General features: G+C 44.6%; 1 protein-coding gene across 1 annotated transcript in view; it reads left to right on the top strand.

Annotated features, from left to right (window-relative positions):
- The window catches only part of GALNTL5 (polypeptide N-acetylgalactosaminyltransferase like 5), a gene marked incomplete at both ends in the record, with an annotated part of 39,612 nt that overhangs the window by 22,317 nt on the left and 304 nt on the right, over nt 1-16,991 (top strand). Inside the window, 3 exons of the mRNA XM_080936357.1 lie at nt 807-1,056; nt 8,212-8,329; nt 13,905-14,054. Coding sequence (XP_080792483.1) covers nt 807-1,056; nt 8,212-8,329; nt 13,905-14,054 — 518 coding nt within the window. The remainder of the gene's footprint in view (nt 1-806; nt 1,057-8,211; nt 8,330-13,904; nt 14,055-16,991) is intronic.

The raw sequence follows: 16,991 nt of genomic DNA, 5'->3' as shown, positions 1-16,991 counted from the left end.
ACCTCGTTCCAACTCCCCAGAGCTAGTGCTGTCTGAACAGTCACCAAGCCCACATTGTTTTTGGTTTTTAAATGCAGGTGACAGGGGTTGAACTTAGTGGTCTCATGCCTGTAAGGCGAGCATTTAATGGCTGAGCCTCCCCATGTGGCCTCCTAAAAAGATCTTTGAAAACTGAAGCTCTTTTCAGTTCTATGTACCGCTCTAGGCTCTAGGGTTTTCTCCAGGTCGTTATCTAACCTGCAGCTCCCCAGTCTCCTCTGAATGTTCACCATACACGGAGTCTCACCTTTTAGGACGTAATAAAACATGTATTCCCCATTTCCCTTAATGCACCCAAGGAACCAAGTATGTAGGAAGTATTCAATGAATACTCACTGCATCCTACTTGCATTTGGGTTGAATATCTTCCCTCCATGGGGCTGTGCTGGTTAGTTTTGTCCACTTGACAAAATTCATTAGAGAGGAGGGAACCTCAGTTGAGAAAAATGTCCCCATGAGGGCTCTAGGCAAGATGGTAGAGCATTTTCTTAATTGGGATTGATGTGAGACCACTTAACCTCTTGTAAATGGCACTACCTCGGGGCTGGTAGTCCCGGGTTCTATATGAGAACAGTCTAGGCAAGCCATGAAAACAAGCCAGTGTCCTGATTCCTATCCTGTTTGTCCTGAATTCCTTCAGAGATAGATGATGTGTAAGTATAAGCCAAATAAACCCTTTCCTCCCCAAGTTGCTTGGTAATGCTTTTCATCACAGCAACACAAACTCTAAGATAGGGATCAGTGTTGGTCTGCTCTTGCCTTCACAGGGGATGTCCTGGTGTTCTTGGATAGCCACTGTGAGGTGAACAGAGTCTGGCTGGAACCCTTGCTGCATGCCATTGCCAAGAACCACAAAATGGTGGTGTGCCCTATTATTGATGTCATTAATGAGATAACCTTGGATTACACGGCGTCACCTATTGTAAGGGGAGTTTTTGACTGGAATCTGAATTTCAGATGGGACAATGTTTTCTCATATGAAATGGATGGCCCAGAAGGACCAAGTAAGCCTGTCCGGTAAGATTCTCCTTGTTTGGGGGACTGTAGTTAAAAAAAAAAAAAAAATCAGTATTTTCTTTTGTGACTTCTACCCCTCTTTCTTTTTTCTTCTTTCCTTTCTTTTGTTCTGTTTCTTTTTCTTTTTTTCCTTTCTTTTTTCTTTTTCCTTTTTTTTTTTTTTTTTTTTTTTTGAGACAGGGTTTCTCTCTCTACTTAGCCCTGGCTGGATCACTCTACACCAGGCTGGCCTCAAACTCACAGAGATCTGCTTGTCTCTATCTCTTCAGTGCTGGAAGTAAAAGGTGTGTGACACTATGCCCAGCTTGCCATTTGTTTCCTAATGCCAGATCTGGTAGATGTTAAATTTGTTCAAGGGGCATTGTGCCTTGTGCCCCACCTCATCCAGGAAGCTACCATGGCTAGTGAATGCTGCCCTGATTTCCAATACCAACTGCATGAGGTGTGTGTGTATGTGTGTGTTGTACAAAGTGTGCCACATATCTTTGTGTACATGCGGAGATTAAGCTTGGGTATCCTTTCTCAGGAACTGTCTACTCTGGTTTTTGAGACAGACCCCCTTACTGACCTGGAACTCACCAAGTATCCCAGGATGGCTGGCCAGCAGACCTCAGGAATCTACCTGTCTCGCTATGATTTCAAGTGCACGCCACCATGCCCAGATATTTTTCAAAAGGGTTCTGGGGATTAAATTCATGTCCTTGTGATTGCAAAGCAGGCCCTGCACTGACTAAGCTATCTCTCTAGCCCCGAGCATCTATCTTTAAGTTGCAGGAGGGAGTTTTCTGATGACTAAGGGACAAACTGCCCTGGTGAGGAAGTGTGGACGTCAAATTCACACAGAAAACCTGGACTCCAGTGTTTCTAGGTGTAGCTTCCTAGGTTGGGAGGAACAGGACACTCCTAGCTCGTGTGTCTGGGAAGCTATAGTTGTAACTGTGAACACAAGATGATCACATCTTGCAGGTAGGTCTGTTGCTTGGAAACTCTGATGTGGCTGTACCCCTTTTCTCACTACTGACCCTTTTGCACCCCCAGACCAACTAGCTGCTTTTCCTAATCCTAGAGTCAAGCTGTGCAGTCTTACAGTCAGGACCTGGCCATACTTCCTCACCTGTAAGTTCTAGAGGACAATACTCTCACAGGGTGGTGAGAACTGAATGTCTATAAAATTAGCCACTTCATGTGTATCTCTCTTGGATCTCTCATCTTGGTACTGCTGAACATGACAACCTGTCTAGAAACACATCCCAGAAGCTTTCTGTCCCCTGCTCTGCTCCTCAGACACCATCCCTGAAGAGACAGCTACTCACCCTTTCCCCTCCCCATTGTCTTTCCTCTAGCTGACACCTCAGTGGCTACACCTCACCACACCACAACCACACACACACAGGTCTTTGAAGGCACTAAACTATTCCCACCCTCTGCACTCCTTGTCCCTTCCCAGTGCTGATGTATTCTGCCGAAGTTGAGCAGACAGGAGTCAGTGCCAAGTCTCATGCATGGGCCACAGACCATGGCCTCACAGTCTGTCCTCACTTACCCTGTCCTCCTTAATCCAAACCTTGACTGCACCCCTTACAGTGCTGCCTGGCCACATCTGGACAAGTCATCAGTGTCTGTCTGTCTTCAATGTCTGTCTGTCATCACTGTCTGTCTGTCATCACTGTCTGTCTGTCATCTGTGTCCGTCTGTCATCAGTGTCCATCTGCCATCAGTGTCCGTTTGTCTTGATCAGTGTCTGTCTGTCATCTGTGTCCTTCTGTCATCAGTGTCTGTCTGTCATCTGTGTCCGTCTGTCATTAGTGTCCATCTGTCATCAGTGTCTGTCTGTCATCAGCATCCGTCTGTCTTCAGTGTCTGTCTGTTATCTCTGTCTGTCTGTCATCTGTGTCTGTCTGTCATCAGTGTCCATCTGTCATCTGTGTTCATCTGTCATCAGTGTCCGTCTTTATCAGTGTCCAACTGTCATCAGCATCCGTCTGTCTTCAGTGTCTGTCATTTGTGTCTGTCTTCAGTTTCTGTCTGTCATTAGTGTCCGTCTGTCATCAGTGTCTGTCTGTCATCAGCATCCGTCTGTCTTCAGTGTCTGTCTGTCATCAGCATCCGTCTGTCTTCAGTGTCTGTCTGTCATCAGCATCTGTCTTCAGTGTCTGTTGTCAGTGTCTGTCTTCAGTGTCTGTCATCTGTGTCTGTCTTCAGTTTCTGTCTGTCATTAGTGTCTGTCTGTCATCAGTGTCTGTCTGTCATCAGCATCCGTCTGTCTTCAGTGTCTGTCTGTCATCTGTGTCTGTCTTCAGTGTCTGTCATCAGTGTCCATCTGTCATCTGTGTTTATCTGTCATCAGTGTCCAACTGTCATCAGCATCCGTCTTCAGTGTCTGTCGTCAGTGTCTGTCTGTCATCTGTGTCTGTCTTCAGTGTCTGTCTGTCATCAGTGTCCATCTGTCATCTGTGTTTATCTGTCATCAGTGTCCAACTGTCATCAGCATCCGTCTGTCTTCAGTGTCTGTTGTCAGTGTCCATTTGTCATCAGTGTCCGTCTTCATCAGTGTCCATCATCAGTGTCTGTCTGTTATCAGCATCCATCTGTCTTCAGTGTCTGTTGTTAGTGTCTGTCTTCAATGTTGGTCTGTCATCACTGTCCATCTGTCATCAGTGTCCATCTGTCATCAGCGTCTGTCTGTCTTCAGTGTCTGTCTGTCATCAGTATCTGTCTGTCATCTGTGTCTGTCTGTAGTCAGTGTTTGTCTATCATCCGTGTCCGTCTGTCATCTGTGTCCATCTGTCATCAGCGTCCATCTGTCTTTGGTGTCTGTCATCAGTGTCCATCTGTCATCAGTGTCCATCTGTCATCAGTGTCCATCTGTCTTCAGTGTCTGTCGTCTGTGTCTGTCTGTCATCTGTGTCCGTCTGTCATCTGTGTCCATCTGTCATCAGTGGAACATGCAGATCTTTTGTCATTCATATGCATGAGCCTCTTCCCTCTCTAGAGGCCCACATCACTATACAGAGCTCTCACAATTGCTTTTTAAATGCTTTCATTTGTGAGGGCAGAAAGCCAGCTCATGAAGAGAAGGTGCCATCCAATAAGCTTGACTACCCAAATTAGATTCCTGTGACCCACATGGTGGAAGAATTGACCCCTCTGAGTTTTCCTGTGACTTTCACACACACGTGCTACAGCACACAAGCACCTGCAAAATCCTCTGTTTTGCATCTGTATAGCTTTAAAACTCCCTTCTCTGTTACATTAAAATATACACACAAGTTAATTAATAATAAAAATATTGACTATGAACATAACAGGATCTAGAGTCACCAAAGAGACAACTGTTATGGTAAATCTCCAACCCAAATAAGCCCTTGCAGGGAGAATACAACTCAATTAATATGGATACAAGCTGCGCACCTAGATTGGGCAGATCTACCACTATACTACTCTATTCCCAAGCTATGGGATCCCTTGTAACTTATGGTTTCTAGAGGCCACATGCTTGTGTTCCATTTTCCTTCCACCTCCTCCTCTTCTGTCTTCACTCTTCATCTTCCCTCTTCCTTTCTCTCCTCTCTCTAAAACTTTCAGCTCCACCTTTCTCTTCTACTGGCCAATCGCTGGCTCTAGACTTTATCTTACAAGATAAAATGGGGAAAAGGTTCCCATGAAGTCAACCCTGAGTCTGGGATTCACTTACTCCCAGAAGGAGAATTAACATCAAAATACAAACAGCACCAGGGCAGCCCAGGACTCTGAATATGCCTATGAAGGAGGTCCTGACTGTTAATTGGGGGTAAAAGCCCTCTGTGCTTGTGACTGGCATCATCCCAGGGCTGGGATCCTGGACTGAGTAGAAAGCCAGGTGAGCACCAGCACCTCCTCTACTCATAAAGGTGCACTGAGAGCACTGCCTCATGCTCCTGATACGTGACTCCTCCTGGACCTGTAAGCTGAAAGGACCCTTCCTAGGTGGCTTTTGCTGGTAGTCTGTCAAGGCAACTGATACAACTGACACAACTCCCAAACCCATGTCTCCATCAACAGCCTCCAGGCTCACACATCCGATCACACTGGCTGCCTGCTTGGCTTTCTTCCCACTGAGAAGCTGACCACACACTTCACATTGGCCCGAATGTCAAGTTTCCTATGTAGCCAGGACTTCCTATCTCTTTGGACAGCAACTCCATCTGCCATGTAGAGATTCCCGAGTGTCAGTCCAGATTCCTGTCATCTTCCCATATTCTTGTCCTACTCATCGGCAAATCTTTTAGGTCCATCTTTAAACTAAACCAGTACCTGGACATCTTGTTTACTCTCATCAGATTACTCGCTTGGCCAGGGTAAAATCCCCATTCGCTGGACCTGGTGGTGGTGACTCACACCTTTAATACCAGCCCTTGGGAGGCAGAGGCAGGAAGATCTCTGAGTTTGAGGCCAGACTAGGTTACAGCGCGATTTCTTAGGATAGCTAGGGATACACAGAGAAACCATGTCTTGAAAGGCTCAAGTAGAACCAAAAAAAAAAAAAAAAACCCAATCCTCATTCATCATTTTCCTCCAAAATTACTGTGGTTACTTCTAACTGGCAGCACTTAGGAGTCAGAGGTAGGCAGATCTCTGTGAGGTCCAGCCAGCCTAGTGAGGCCTTGTTTCAGTGAACCAAGCAGTGTACAGTCTCTGTTTGCAGACTGTGGATATGTGGATATAATGTGACTAGCTCCTCCAGGCTTCCTCTGCCTTGATCTTCTCACCACAATAAACTCTATCCTTCAAAATGAACCTCTCCTCCCTGTAGGGAGTGAGTGAAAGTTGTGTGTGTCCTGCTGACCTGAGACATCTATGTCAAAGCCTAGACAGCCTCAGCCATGGGAGTGGTAGCTCCACCCCCTTCTCAATGAGGCTTACATGGCTGATGAAGTCCCTCCTTCGGTTCAAGTGTGAATATTGACCGTGTGCAGCAGATGTCTACCACAGCCCTTGCCCATGTTTAAGGCCTGAAGAGACTCCCCTACAAAGACCGTGCTGAGTGAGATTAGCTAAACCAGAGTGCCATGATTACTCTGTCAGAGCTACCGATTTAGGTTGATCCTGATCCCACTCAAAGGGCAGGAAATCCAGATCAAAGAGTAAATCTAAGCCTAAGTCTGATGGGGTCCCCATTCACACTCAGGAAGTAAGGATAAGTATGGGAAGTCACGAAGTAAGTCACATGCTCGGTCCCCCAAAGAAAATGGAAAAGGAGATAGAAAGTCAAATGCCAGGTCCCGAAGCCAGTCTCGATTCCGTTCACTGCCTACTCCACCCTCAAAGGCTCGTTCCATGTCCCCTCCACCAAAAAGAGCTTCAAGGTCCCATTCTAGATCTTATTCAAGGTCCAGATCAAGTTCCAGAGATTAACCCTGAACTCTACATTCTTTGCACACATAATGGAACACTTTCCTACTCACTTAGGCAGTTACTCTTCCGAGTTTGTACTAGGCCTCTTCTTCAAGAGGATTTCCTGAAAAGGGAACACAGGAATATTTGATTTGTGGCCAAATTTAATGAGAAAAAGATGAGGTTCTAAAATGGTTGTATGAAGCCCTCTCCCTTCTTTGTAGAATTAAGATAATTTTGATTATTAGCCTTTGAGCTAAAATAACTTTTGTAACGATTAAGCTCATTTATATTTTTTAAAAAAGTATTGCAGCAGGATCTGCTGCAGGATTCTGTTGTTTTGTTTTGCTTACTTTTAAATGAACTGTTCAAGCTTTGGATACTGCAGGCTTTAGAGGGAGAACCCAGATTTTCAATTATGTTGGCTTTTTATAAAGCTTGAGTTATGTCAGATTTAAATAAAAGTTTGCTACCAAGAAAAAAAAAGTTAGAATCAAAAATAGGATGCATCCCCTTTTTATAGAACAGCAAGTAAAGGCTACATGACAAGGAAGAGAATGAGCCTTCACAATTGCACTAAGAAGAGGAATAAACTTGGACAGGGTTTTGGTCAAGCTATGATAAAGCAAGGCCATGTGAAATTGTTGCTTTGAACTTATAATGAGCTTATAGAAAGAAACACTGCTTTGAACTTACTATCAACATCCTTCTATAACTCCCCTTTGTGTAACATTTTATCTACGAGGGAATTTTTTTCTTCCATAGAAAACGTTCTTTCTAAAAGGCTATAAAGAACTGAAAGCAATAATAACTTCAGTGTAGCCTTTTTTGCTTCACCCACTGAGCATATGTCTATGTATGTGTCTGACATTTACGTTCTTTTCTCTTTCCCTTTTTTTCTGGCTCAGGAAGAGTTAATAAACCCTGAATCTCTTACCTAACCAGCAGGAAGCCCCCTGAGTAAAAGAGTAAAGAGACCAAATAGCTAAATTTCTTTTCTTATCCACAACCACTATCAGCAGGAGCCTATTGTTAAAATCTTGTCAGCTTTTGGCCTCGGGAGAGTAAAAGAGAATTAATTGCTTCTGGCCCCAGAATAATGAGAGAGGGTTAAACTACCAGAAGATATCAGCTTCTTCAGAGAGAATTAAAGGTCAGAGGTCATCAGCCTTTGGCCTTCGGGTGAAGCTGTGTCCCACCTCAGTACCTGACCTTGTTTGGGCAGCCCCCTGCCACCCCCAGCAATAACTCATGACCAGCAATCCCATCACTGACAACATGCCTAAAGGAAATGAAGTCAGTATGTTGAAGAGACATATGTACTCTCATTCTTACTCTAACATTGACAAATCTGTGAATCAACCTGTCTATTACAGTTGAACGGATAATGAAAATATAGTGCATGACCGCAGGAGAATGATGTCCAGTGAATAAAAGAGGAAATCTCAGCATTTGCAAACAACATGGATGAACCTAGAGGCCACTGTGCTAACTGAAACGAACCAGTCACAGACAGGCAGGCATCACACCATCTCACATAGGTGGGATCGAAGAGTTGGTCTGGAAGTGCAGGTTGAAATGAACTACAAGAGGCACAGAGGCCAGAGAGGGCACAAGTGCGTGTGAGCTGCCTGGCCTGGGTGCAGAGAACCAAACAGGTCCTCTGGAAGAGCAGAAAGGATTCCTAACCGATGAGCCAACAGTAGCATTTCATATGCTTTTAGGAAAATTAGAGATCACTATTTCTCTCTAGTTTATTTACTATTTTTAACTTTTTTCTAGGTCACCTGCAATGTCGGGAGGGATTTTTGCCATACACAGACATTATTTTAATGAACTCGGGCAGTATGACAAAAATATGGACATTTGGGGAGGAGAAAATGTGGAACTCTCACTAAGAGTAAGTCAGACTTCCTGGTTTCCCCCATGTGTGTACACAGAGAGACGTGATGGTTCACTTGGTTGTGGAGAATGGAACCTAGTTTGCGCCTACCGGGCAGAGAGCCCTTTCCTGAGCAAGAGTGCAATCTGACTTTCATATGATTACGTGTTTTCTCCATGAACAATCAAACTGTTTGATGACACACGGAAGGGCATACAGCAGATGGCAGGGCTCCGGACAACATTGACAAGACCATATGCACGGTGCAGAAAACAAATATGATATTTTAAATCTATGTGGGCCCTCTTCTGATAGTTTTATTCCCCCTTTCCTGTTTTATATTTTATTTTCTCTCTTCTCTTCCTCTCTTTCCCCTTCCTTCCTTTTCCTTTCTTTCTGGTAGCTGGCCATTTTAGTCACTGTGTGCACGAAGAGACCTGAGCTCAACCTCAGGTATCATTCCTTAGGTTTCGGCTACCTTACTTTTTGAGAAAGTTTCTCATTAGACTAGAACTTGCTTGTTAGGCTAAGGTCAACGAGCCCTAGGAATCCTCCAAAACCACCCAGGTTCTTCTTTTTAAAGTGGGCTTGATGTTTGGAGCCCCTAGCCCATGTTTTTGTGGCAAGTGTTTTAGTGACTGAGCCCTCTCGCCAGCCCCATTTTATTCATTTTTGTCCTTTTCAGCCCAGACTTCATAGACTTACTCCATATACATAGATATCTCAGCAATGGTGTCCTTCAGGCTCCTCCTTGGAATCCTGCAGGGCAGTGGACTATGAGAGGAAGCTGATCAGGTTGGGCTAAGGCTAGAAGCCCTAGAGACCCTGAAGGGACAGTAGGAGCTTCACCTGCTTCTGGCACCAGGCCCCTGTCACTAGCCACTCCCCTCCCAGAGATTTGTGGCTATCAGTCACCAAGCCCTTCCACATGTAGACGAGGCAGCCCTAACATCTCAGACCAAGCCAATAGGAAGCACCTACTGTCAGACCACAACCCACCCCAAAACTGTATATAAGGTCCTATCCATAAGGAATAAAAGTGTGTAAGAGTTACTGTCATCCGAGAGCATCTGTCACAAGAGCTGTCACATTGCCAGGGAAGAGAACTGCTCTCCTGAAGCTGTTGCCACCAGAAGCTCCCCTGTACTCCACTTGCTGGCTAGCCAGCCTTCTGCTCGCTCACCAGACTCTGCTCAGCTCAGTGCAGTGTCTCAGAGCAACAGCAGTGACAGCAGACATGGCGGAGGCACTGCCTCCTCCCTGCTCACCCCCTTTCCCCTTAGCTTCAACCCTCCCACCTGGCCCAGCAAAAGATCTGGATAGCAGGCCTACAGAATCCTCCAACACATTTGTTAGTTTCATTATTCGCTCTCAGTTTCATGCATTTCCTTCTGACCAGATAGTATTTTATAGCACCCAGGCCTCTGGGTTCAATTCCAGGGAATCCTGTGGTGAAAGACAATTTCTAATAGTTGTCCTCTGACTTCCACATGTGAGCTGGGCCACCCACTATATGTACATGTGGACACATACATGAACAGGCATCCATGCCCCTTCCCCAAATACAACATAAAATGTAATGAAAGGCAAGTGTGTCCCTTTTCTGGCCATACAGTCCTCACAGACAGCAAATGACAGCTAACTTCCTGTTCAAATTATCAATTATCCCCAGTCCAATATCCTAATGATTCTATTCCTAGTGGCTACTTTGAATCTTTGTAGTATGCTTGGGTTGCTCTTTGCATAGACAAATACTTGAGTTAGTAACTTTAAATACTCTCTTGACAACAAAGTAAAACTTTAAACTGATATGGTGGTGCACGCCTTTAATCCCAGCCCTGGGAAGACAGGTGGATCTACAGAATGAATTCCAGGACAGCCAGGGATACACAGAGAAACCTGGAACCCCATCTTTAAAAACTGAAAAACAAAAAAAACCAAACCAAAACAAAAACCCCAAACAAAACAACAACAGCAAACTGAAAGATCATGCCCACAGATGGCTCCCATGGCTGACAGCTGACAGTAATACTGAAGTCTGCAGTCACCTGGAGACTATCACTTGCGGGGTCTGTTTAAACTCGATTTGGCCAGCCATAGAAGAGTTTGCCTTCCCAGACAAGCAGTGTAGCAGGTCAGTTGTTCAGAAGAAATCACAGCCCTACCCTTTCTTCCTACAACAGTGTTTCCTGGGGACTGTAGCAGTCTCCCATTCTATGACAAGACACTTGACAGACCGACTTCGAGGAGTTATCTAGGCTCATGGTGTAAGCACACATGTCCATCATAGTGGGGAAGAACTTGCCCTGGCTGGTCATTCTGTATCCATCCTCAGAGAGCAGAGACAGATGAACTACAGCTTAGCACACTGTTTTCTGTGCTGTCCAGGGCCCCATGGAATCATGCTGCCCACTGTCAGTAAGGGTCTTCCCACCTCAATGAATCCAATCTAGACACTCCCCACAGACGCGCCTACAAGATTTTAGATCCTGCCAAGTTCACAACTAAATTAATCAGAAGGACACCGAACAGTGTTAGAATACAGCAGCACTAGGTGTAAAAGTGACTTATGATGTCATGGCCTTCCGTTCTGCTGGGGTACAGGTATTGAATTTTCCTTTGATAAACACAGTGGAGAAACGCAGAGTACTCTGTGGTCGTATTAAAAGGGAACTGAGCCGTCTTTCTGTTGGCATGGCTCCCGGAGTAGCTTTACTCCCATCTCAAGGATTTGAAGGGTTAAATTTGTGTGGTTTATTGGATGGGTTCTTACATGTACTCACGTTGCCCAAACCTTTTATAGGTATTAACTCAATCCTTACAGGCCTGTAAGACAGGTACTGCCATTATATCTTACTTTTAATGAGAAAACAAAGACACAGAACTCACACTACTTCCCAGGTTCTCAAAAACAGTAAGTACTCTGCTCCAAACCTACTGCTGCCAGTCTCACATAAACTCAGTTTCTAGTCTTGGGCATCTGCTAGCACATCTCTACTGTTCTCAGTTCTAGCAAGCCATGCTTCACACCCGGCCCTAATGGTTCCCATAATCAGATCCCTATTGTTTTTTATAAGTTGACTTCTGTTTACTGTTCTGTACATATAGCCATAGTCTCTTGAAACCAATGAATGTCTCAAACAGATAGAAAAGGGGCTGGATAGAAGGCTCAGCAGTTAAGAGCCCTGGCTGCTCTTCCAGAGGACTAGGATTCAATTCCCAGCACCCATCTGGCAGCTCACTACTCACTGTAATTCTAGTTCCAGGGGATCCAGTGCCCTCTTCCGGCCTTTGCAGACACTGATACATATGAAAAAAAAAAAAAGCCCAGTATATATGATGGGAAAAATGGTATTCATGGTAATTATAAAAATGTCAGTGTTTACCACTTTAACAACGTAACAGCTTTTCAAAATTTCTTAGTTTTCTTTTAAAAAGAGAATGAAACACAATCACTTTTGTCCATGAGAATCACAGAAAGAAAACAAAGCAGAAGGCTGGACCCAACCCGCTTGTGGGCTTCTAACCAAGTTAGGCAATGCTAGTGTTACTGGAGTCCAGGAAACAAAATGACTCCAGCAAATATACCATTAACGGACAACTTATATCCACACGATTTATATTAGAACCCCATTCTTAATATGTGGAACTGGTAAGATAGCTCAGTGGGTTAAGGCATTCGCCACCAAACCTGATGACCATAGTTAGATAGACCCCTGAGATCCACATGGCAGAGAGAACTGAGTTTTTCAAAGTTGTCCTCTGACCACCACATGCATAGTGTGGCATGTATACCATCCCAAATAAATAGATGCAAAATGTTCTTGACAATTAATGTATATAAGTGTGTACGTGGAGGGGAGGTATGCACTGCCACAGCATATGTATGGTTAGAGAAAAACCTCCGAGAGCCTCTCTCCTCTGGGGGTCCTCAGGCGATTAGGCCTGGTGGCAGGCACCTCTGTTCACTGCTGCTCACCCCTACTCACCCCTGCTCACCCTTACTCGCCCCTGCTCACCTCTATTCACCTCTATCACTTCTGCTCATGTCTATCCACCTCTACTCACCTCTGCTCACCACTGCTTACCTCTATTCACCTCTACTCACTTCTGCTCACATATATCCACCTCTACTCACCTCTGCTCACCCCTACTCACCCCTGCTCACCTCTATCACTTCTGCTTACATCTATCCACCTCTGCTCACCTCTACTCACCTCTGCTCACCTCTACTCACCTCTGCTCACCTCTACTCACCTCTGCTCACCCCTGCTCACCTCTGCTCACCCCTGCTCACCTCTATCCACCTCTACTTACCTCTGCTCACCTCTGCTCACCCCTGCTCACCTCTATCCACCTCTACTCACCTCTGCTCACCTCTGCTCACCCCTACTCACCCCTGCTCACCTCTATTCACCTCTACTCACTTCTGCTCACATCTATCCACCTCTGCTCACCTCTGCTCACCCCTGCTCCCCCTTACTCACCTCTGCTTACCTCTGCTCACCTCCACTCACTTCTATTCACCTCTGTTCACCTCTATTCATCTCTGCTCTGTTATCTTTTATAGTAACAAAATAGAAACTTCTAAAAATTTCCAAATGCGACTTTTAGTTTTGATGTGTGCATGCATTAATCAGGGGTTCTCCTCTATCCTGCTTTATTTGCCCACCTTTATTCCCTTGAGACAGGATTTCTTAGTGAATCACGTTCACTTTGTTTCTGCCGTGCTGGTATCCAGTCAACCCCAGTGAGCATTCCTGTCTCCATCCGCAATCCCTTCAGACTGGGCTAGCAGGCGGGTGTAGCAATGCCCAGCTTTTTGCATGGATACAGGAATCCAGCCCAGATCCTTGTTCTTGTGGGAAGTCCTTTTAAGCCATCAAGCTATGTTTCCCAATTTGCATAACTCACAAAGTAAGTTATCTTAATGTGAGTTTGCGTGTCCACACATATACTTGAATTATATTGACTAACCTCAAGTCTTAGGGTGTACATAGTTTCCCTATATTTAACAATTTTGAATGGCTGTATCTTGCTTTTACCTGGTGAATGAGGCTATTATAACATGTGCTGTGAAGTGTTTATATATATAAACCACAAGTAACTGAGTCCAGCCAGAACTTGGCATGGTATTGCTCACACCTAGAAACATGCAGAATTCAAGTTCTTGGGTTGGACTTCCTGAATTTGAACCTGAGCTCTGCCACTCAATTTTTCCACATCACTGGGCAAACTTCTTACTCAACCTACACGCTATTTTTCTTCTTTGTAAATGGGGAGTGTACAATCATAGCACCCACGCATAAGACTTTGATGAACGTATTAAATTTAATACATGAAATAAAATAAATGGAATAAGTATTAGAGATTGGGGCTGGGAGTGTGGTTGCCCAGTGTGAACAAAGCCCTGAACCCCAGCATGGTGTAATCCAAGTGAGGTGTGGCACCATTGTAATCCCGACTCTAGGGAGGTAGAGGCAAGCAAGCAAGTAACCAAATATTAGGTGTGTGTGTGTGTGTGTGTGTGTGTGTGTGTGTGTGTGTGTGTGCTTGCACACCAAAGCAAATAATCAGTTATGGTCTTGTTTAGATTTGGATGTGTGGAGGCCAGCTCTTTATTCTCCCTTGCTCTCGGGTTGGACATAACAATAAGGCACTGATTCGAGACCGTCTCATAAACCAGACTGCCTTGTCACAGAATTTACTGCGAGTGGTTCACGTCTGGCTGGATGAATACAAGGTGAGAAAACCTCTGACTGGGGACAGCAGGTTCTGGGCTGTTCTCAAGACTCTTCTACCTTTCAGATACAAACTGCATTCATGTGTGGAGCCCTTCAGTCTCTCACATACAAACTGCATACATGTCTGGAGCCCTTCAGTCTCTCACATACAAACTGCATACATGTGTGGAGCCCTTCAGTCTCTCACATACAAACTGCATACATGTGTGGAGTCCCTCAGTCTCTCACATACAAACTGCATACATGTGTGGAGCCCTTCAGTCTCTCACATACAAACTGCATACATGTATGGAGTACCTCAGTCTCTCACATACAAACTGCATACATGTATGGAGTCCTTCAGTCTCTCACATACAAACTGCATACATGTATGGAGTACCTCAGTCTCTCACATACAAACTGCATTCATGTGTGGAGCCCTTCAGTCTCTCACATACAAACTGCATGCATGTGTGGAGCCCTTCAGTCTCTCACATACAAACTGCATACATGTGTGGAGCCCTTCAGTCTCTCACATACAAACTGCATACATGTGTGGAGTCCCTTCAGTCTCTCACATACAAACTGCATACATGTGTGGAGTCCCTCAGTCTCTCACATACAAACTGCATGCATGTGTGGAGTCCCTCAGTCTCTCACCAGTCACCCCGTCCTGCTCTCAACTGCTCAGTCTGAAGTAGTTGTTCTTGCAATTAATTTTCTAAGGTTTAGTTTTAGTGAAATTCAAGTTTCTCGGAAGTAAATCAACCTGCAGAGTCTTTCTTCCACAGTTAGATCTATTGATACACCGGGGAATTCTTCCTCCCCACCACTGTCAAAGAAAGCATCCCCTTCCTGCTGCAGCATCGGGAGCTGGTTTCTACAGGGTTTCTTATCAAGGCACTCTCAGAGTCCCAGGAAACGTGCCTGGTATAGGTCTCGTGCCCACATGTGAACTCCTTTTTTACCAACAGTCAAAGATTTCTATGTGCAAGCCATGCCCTTGATTATGGCTGTCCCAACGGTTAAACCCTTGCTGTGTTTTCCAAGAGCACATTTCTGTGCCGTACATGAAGAAATAAGGACAGACCTCCTTACACACAGATGCACAGTGGGTCTCTGACATTGTGTCTTGGTCTTCATGTTAGGTTTCTGTCCTGGTTTGCTTTCCTGCTGCTGAGATAAGACACTGGCCAAATGCACCTTAGATGAGGAAAGTTATTTTTCTTACACTTCACATCACAGACCATCATCCACAGACGCCAAGGCCGGAACTCAAGCAGAGGCAACTGCTTACTATTTTGCTCTCCATGGCTTCTTCAACCTGTTTTCTTATACAACTCAGGACCACCTGCCCGGGGATGGCATCACCACAGGGGTTGGACCTTCCTGTAACAGTTAGCAATCAAGAAAATGCTCCACATTGCCAATCTGATGGAGGCAATTCCTGTCTGAAGTCCCTCTTCCCTGGTGGCTACAGTTTGTGTCAAGGGGGAAAAATTGAATCAGCAGTTGCTATAATCCAAGCTTTTAAATTATGAAAGTAAAAATAAGATTTCTTTTATAATCATGGAGCTGTCAGAGAATTCCTGCTGAGGCAGGATTGCAAGTTCAAACTAGCCAGGGCAATATAGTAAGACCCTGTCTCAAAAACCAAGGAGAATGAGATGGGCTGGAGGTTAAGAGCATATACTGCTCCAGGAGACAACCTGAGTTCAGTTCCCAGCACCCACACCCAGGTAGTTCACAGCTACTGTTAAGTCCAGCTCCAGGACATCGGACCCCACTTCTGTCTCTGCAGGCACCTGCACTCAGGTATGCGTACCTCCACAAAGACTCACACACATGAAGCAAATGTCTTGGCATGGTGGTGCACACCTTTGATCAGGAATAGAGGCAGGTCTGTGTGAGTTCAAGGCCAGCCAAGGCCACAGAATGAGAACCCTGCCTTAAAAAAATAAAAATTTAAAAACAAGGGAAAGGAATAGGATGGATGTGTGCAATATATTTAGAAGCTCTAGTTCTACCCAGCACTGCAAACCTGTACGTTACAGATACACAACTACCACGCTGTAAAGCATAGTGGTGAATAAATTATATACTGTATATGGGGTGAAGATAAATGGTGAATAAATTATATACTGTACTCTCTTCCTATGAAATGAGCAAAATTAACCCTTGACATTAATACCTGGGAGGCAGAGGAAGATAGATTTCTATGAGTTCCAGGCTAGTCTGGTCTACACATGGTCTACACAGTGAGTCCTAAGCCTGCTAGAGCTACACAATGAGACCCCTTCTCAAAAAAAAAAAAAAAAAAAAAGTGGATTGTCTTGAGATGGCTCACTGATTATATTCATCTGTGTATTCTCTGGATGAACAGAATTGATAGGCTGAATATATATTCATTTTATATATATATATATATATCATTGATATCTACATCAATGATCTATCTATCTATCTATCTATCTATCTATCTATCTATCTATCTATCTATATCTATCAATTAGAATAGGTTACAAGCTGTGGAACAGCTAGTCCAACACTGGCTATCTACCAATGGAAAGTCCAAGAATCCAGTAGTTGTTCAGTCCACGAGGCTGGTATCTCAGCAGGTCTTCAGTGTACACTGGGATCCTGAAGAAGTGGGTTCTAAGGGCAGTGAAGGAATAGACTTGCCAGAAAGAGTGAGAACAAGCAGGCAGAGAATGTTTTAAGCTTCCTTCTTTTGTAATCTTTATACAGGCTGTCATCAGAAGTTATAACCCAGATTAAAGGTGAATCTTCTCACCTCAAAAAACCTGGATTAAAAGTGGGCCCTCCTACTTAAAGTGATGTATTTTAAAAAGTCCCTCACAGGTGAACCGAGCCACTCGGGTTTTAGTTAACTTGTCTTAAAATATCACCTCCTTTAAAGTATCTTGTGTCTTACCAAGCTTTCCTAGAAGATCAAA

Source organism: Micromys minutus (genome assembly GCF_963924665.1).
Source record: "Micromys minutus genome assembly, chromosome: 23".
NCBI classification, from domain to species: domain Eukaryota; kingdom Metazoa; phylum Chordata; class Mammalia; order Rodentia; family Muridae; genus Micromys; species Micromys minutus.
This window is presented reverse-complemented; position numbering and strand designations above follow the sequence as displayed.